Below are 3952 nucleotides of genomic sequence, written 5' to 3'. Positions count from 1 at the left end.
ATGCGGGACATGTGAATGCCACAGGAGAGTTCCAAAACTACCACAACAAACCATCCGGTTACCAAAATGCATATAGTTCGAGTTGGAAGCCAAATCCCAACATGTGCTACAACTCAAGACCATTGCCTCAAAATGCATTGGTTAGACCGTCCTATCCACCACCACAACCTCAATACCAACATCAACAACCACACTATCAACCCAAATCGCACCCTCCACATCATCATCAACAATCTCCTCAATCTCAACCAAGTAGCTCCGGAATGTCTCTTGAAGACATTGTCAAATCTCTAGCCACTAGTACCTAACAATTCCAAAAACAGACAAGGACTAGTATCTCCAACCTTGAAGCACAAATTGGAGATATAGTTACATCTATAAGCATGTTGGAATCCCGTGGTAAACTCCCTTCTCAAACCGAAAAGAACCCAAATGTCAATGTGGTGACCTTGAGAAGTGGCAAACAAGCCGGAGAAAGTAGTTCAAAGAAGAAGCCAAGGGAAGAAGAGGAAGAAATAGAGATCATTCCCATTGAAGAACCTACAGTCAAGAACGATGCACAAGACGGAGTTCCAAAGAAGTCTACCCCTCTAGTAACACCAATAGCCACTCAACCACCGTTCCCCTCCTGACTTGCAACTTCAAAGAAGAATATGGAGGAGAAAGAGATTTTGGACACCTTCCGAAAGGTGGAAGTAAACATCCCTCTACTTGATGCGATCAAGCAAATTCCGAGATATGCAAAGTTCTTGAAAGAACTTTGCACCAACAAGAGGAAGTTGAAGGGAAATGAGAAAATTTTGATGAATGAAAACGCATCCGCGGTATTACAAAGGAAACGTCCACCCAAATGCAAAGATCCCGGGATATTCACGGTTCCTTGCAAGATTGGAGATGTTACTTTTAGTAGTGATATGCTTGATCTTGGTGCCTCTATCAATGTCATGCCCTATTTGGTGTATGAATCATTGAATGTCGGACCCTTAAGTGAAACCGGTGTCATAATCTCTCTTGCGGATAAATCAAGTGTCTTTCCTAGAGGCATTCTGGAAGATGTCCTAGTACAACTGAACCAATTGGTCTTCCCGGAGGATTTCTATGTGATTGATCTAGATGAGCAAGTGTCCTCCAAATCGGCTCTAATCTTGCTTGGGAGACCGTTTTTGAAGACGGCTAGGACGAAGATCGATGTGTATGAGGGAAGTTTGACAATGGAGTTTGATGGTGAAACAATAAGTTTTAATATTTATGTTGCCATGAGATATCCTAGTGATGTTTCATCTTTGTACTTTGTTGATGTTGTCGAGCCAATTACTCAAGAATTGTTCGAGTTATCTAAAAGTGATATATTGGAGACGATCTTAAGCAAAGGATTCGATTGTGGGAAGCTAGCCGAGCAATTAAAGCTTTATTCTTTGGCTCCGGAAGTTGAGAAGTTGGTAAATAAAATGGAGATGAAGAAATCCACAAGATTAGATGTCAAGCAAGTTGAATTGCCCCCAACTCATACAAAATTGCCCCCATCCCTTGTTCAACCACCCGAATTGGAATTGAAGGTCTTACCTCAACACTTGAAGTATGCCTATTTGGGAAAGAATGAAACCCTTCTAGTTATCATTTCAACTCACTTAACCGAATTTGAAGAAGAACAACTCGTCAAGGTGTTGAAGGAGCATAAAGAAGCCATGGGATGGATGATTGCGGATATCAAGGGATTGAGCCCCTCCACTTGTATGCACAAGATCTTAATGGAGGATGAATGCAAGCCGAGACGGGACGCACAAAGAAGGTTGAATCCGCCAATGATGGAAGTGGTCAAGAAAGAGATTTTGAAGCTCCTAGATGCGGGGATGATCTATCCAATCTCGGATAGCAAGTGGGTGAGCCCGGTGCAAGTCGTTCCAAAGAAGACGGGAATCACGGTGGTCGAAAACAACAAAGGTATGATGGTCCCCACCCGTGTGCAAAACGGGTGGAGAGTATGTATTGACTACCGCAAACTCAATGCAAGCACATAAAAAGATCATTTTCCATTGCCTTTCATCGACCAAATGTTAGAAAGGTTGGCAGGGAAATCCCATTATTGTTGTCTAGACGGGTATTCCGGTTTTCACCAAATCCCGATGGCACCGGAGGACCAAGAAAAGACAACTTTTACATGTCCATTTGGCACTTTCGCATACCGTAGAATGCCATTCGGATTATGTAACGCCCCGACCACTTTCCAACGTTGTATGGTTAGTATCTTTTTGGAATACGTTGAAAACATAATTGAGGTTTTTATGGACGATTTCACGGTATATGGCAACTCCTTTCAAGAGTGTTTGACCAATCTCACCAAAATTTTAAAAAGATGCATTGAAACGAATTTGGTTCTAAATTTTGAAAAATGCCATTTCATGGTGAGTCAAGGTCTCATTTTGGGTCACATTGTGTCTAAAAAAGGAATTGAGGTAGATAAGGCCAAAATTGATGTTATTCAAAGCTTACCTTACCCGACTTGTGTTCGGGAAGTTCGTTCTTTTTTGGGCCATGCAGGTTTCGATCGATGGTTCATCAAGGATTTTTCAAAGATAACAAGACCAATATGCCAACTCTTGCAAAAAGAGGTTGATTTCAAGTTCAACGAGACGTGCAAAGAAGCTTTTGACAAGCTCAAAGAGTTGCTTACATCCGCTCCCATTATGCAAGCACCAAATTGGGATCTCCCCTTTGAGATCATGTGTGATGCAAGCAACTATGCATTAGGCGCCGTTTTGGGTCAAAAGAATGGGAGGGCCTCCCACGTGATCTATTATGCATCAAGGACACTAGACAATGCTCAAAGTAACTACTCTACCACGGAGAAGGAGCTATTGGCCATAGTGTTTGCTTTGGAGAAGTTTTGGCAATATCTACTTGGTACCAAAGTCATAGTGTATTCGGATCATGCAGCTCTCAAGTACTTGATGACAAAGAAAGATGCAAAGCCGAGACTCATCCGGTGGATCCTACTGTTACAAGAATTTGACTTGGAAATCCGGGACAAGAGCGGATGCGAGAACCTCGTGGCCGATCATCTAAGCCGGATCACTTCAAATGAAACTCCTCTCCCGTTGCGGGACGAGTTTCTGGATGAGCATCTCTTTTCCCTTACTCAATCTATTCCTTGGTATGCCGATATCGTTAACTTTTTGGTCACAAAAAGGTACCCCGACACATTTACACGTGCTCAAAAAGACAAGTTGAAAAGTGATGCAAAATATTACGTATGGGATGAGCCTTATTTGTGGAAACATTGTCCCGATCAAATCATTAGGCGTTGTGTACCCCAACAAGAGCACCAATCCATTTTGCAATTTTGTCATGAATTTGCTTGTGGGGGACACTTTGGACCTAGCCGAATGTTGTGAAAGTTTCTTGAATGTGGACTATTTTGGCCAACCATGTCACGCGACTGCTACTTGTTTTGCAAAAGTTGTGAACGGTGTCAAATGACGGGAAACATTTCGCAAAAGAACCAAATGCCCCAAAATCCAATCCTTGTTTCTAAAAATTTTGACGTATGGGGGATTGATTTCATGGGCCCATTTCGTGTTTCGTTTGGCAACGTTTACATCTTGCTCGCGGTTGAATATGTTTCTAAGTGGGTTGAGGCCAAAGCCACAAGATCGGATGATGCCAAAACGGTTATCGAGTTTTTAAAATCTAATGTGTTTGTGAGATTTGGTGTGCCTAGGGCTTTGATTAGTGATAGAGGGATGCACTTTTGCAACAAAATGATGGAAGCTTTATTGAAAAAGTACAACATGACCCGTCGTGTCTCTACCGCTTACCACCCTCAAACGAATGGTCAAGCGGAGGTCTCGAATCGTGAAGTGAAGTCTATTCTAGAGAAAACGGTGAATCCGACAAGGAAGGATTGGATTTTGAGACTAGACGATGCCTTATGGGCCTATCGGACCGCTTATAA

General features: G+C 42.5%; 1 protein-coding gene across 1 annotated transcript; it reads left to right on the top strand.

The window, feature by feature from the left end:
* The first annotated feature begins 653 nt into the window (after nt 1-653).
* On the top strand, nt 654-3403 carry LOC145067672 (uncharacterized). Its single transcript, XM_079014758.1, has 3 exons — nt 654-1941; nt 2539-3248; nt 3380-3403. The coding sequence occupies exons 1-3, from the start codon at nt 654-656 to the stop codon at nt 3401-3403; spliced, it is 2022 nt and encodes a 673-aa protein (XP_078870884.1).
* The last annotated feature ends 549 nt before the right edge of the window (nt 3404-3952 follow it).

This window comes from Lactuca serriola, chromosome 8 (assembly GCF_051521515.1).
Source record: "Lactuca serriola cultivar US96UC23 chromosome 8, Lser_US96UC23_V15, whole genome shotgun sequence".
Taxonomy (NCBI): Eukaryota; Viridiplantae; Streptophyta; class Magnoliopsida; order Asterales; family Asteraceae; genus Lactuca; species Lactuca serriola.
This window is presented reverse-complemented; position numbering and strand designations above follow the sequence as displayed.

Excerpts from the sequence above, each read along its gene's own strand:
- LOC145067672 (XM_079014758.1), top strand. The coding sequence starts at position 654 with ATGGAGGAGAAAGAGATTTTGGACACCTTCCGAAAGGTGGAAGTAAAC. Across the intron at positions 1,942-2,538 it reads GGTGGTCGAAAACAACAAAG|GTTTCGATCGATGGTTCATC; the intron begins GTATGATGGTCC and ends TGGGCCATGCAG. Across the intron at positions 3,249-3,379 it reads AAAGTGATGCAAAATATTAC|CCGAATGTTGTGAAAGTTTC; the intron begins GTATGGGATGAG and ends CTTTGGACCTAG.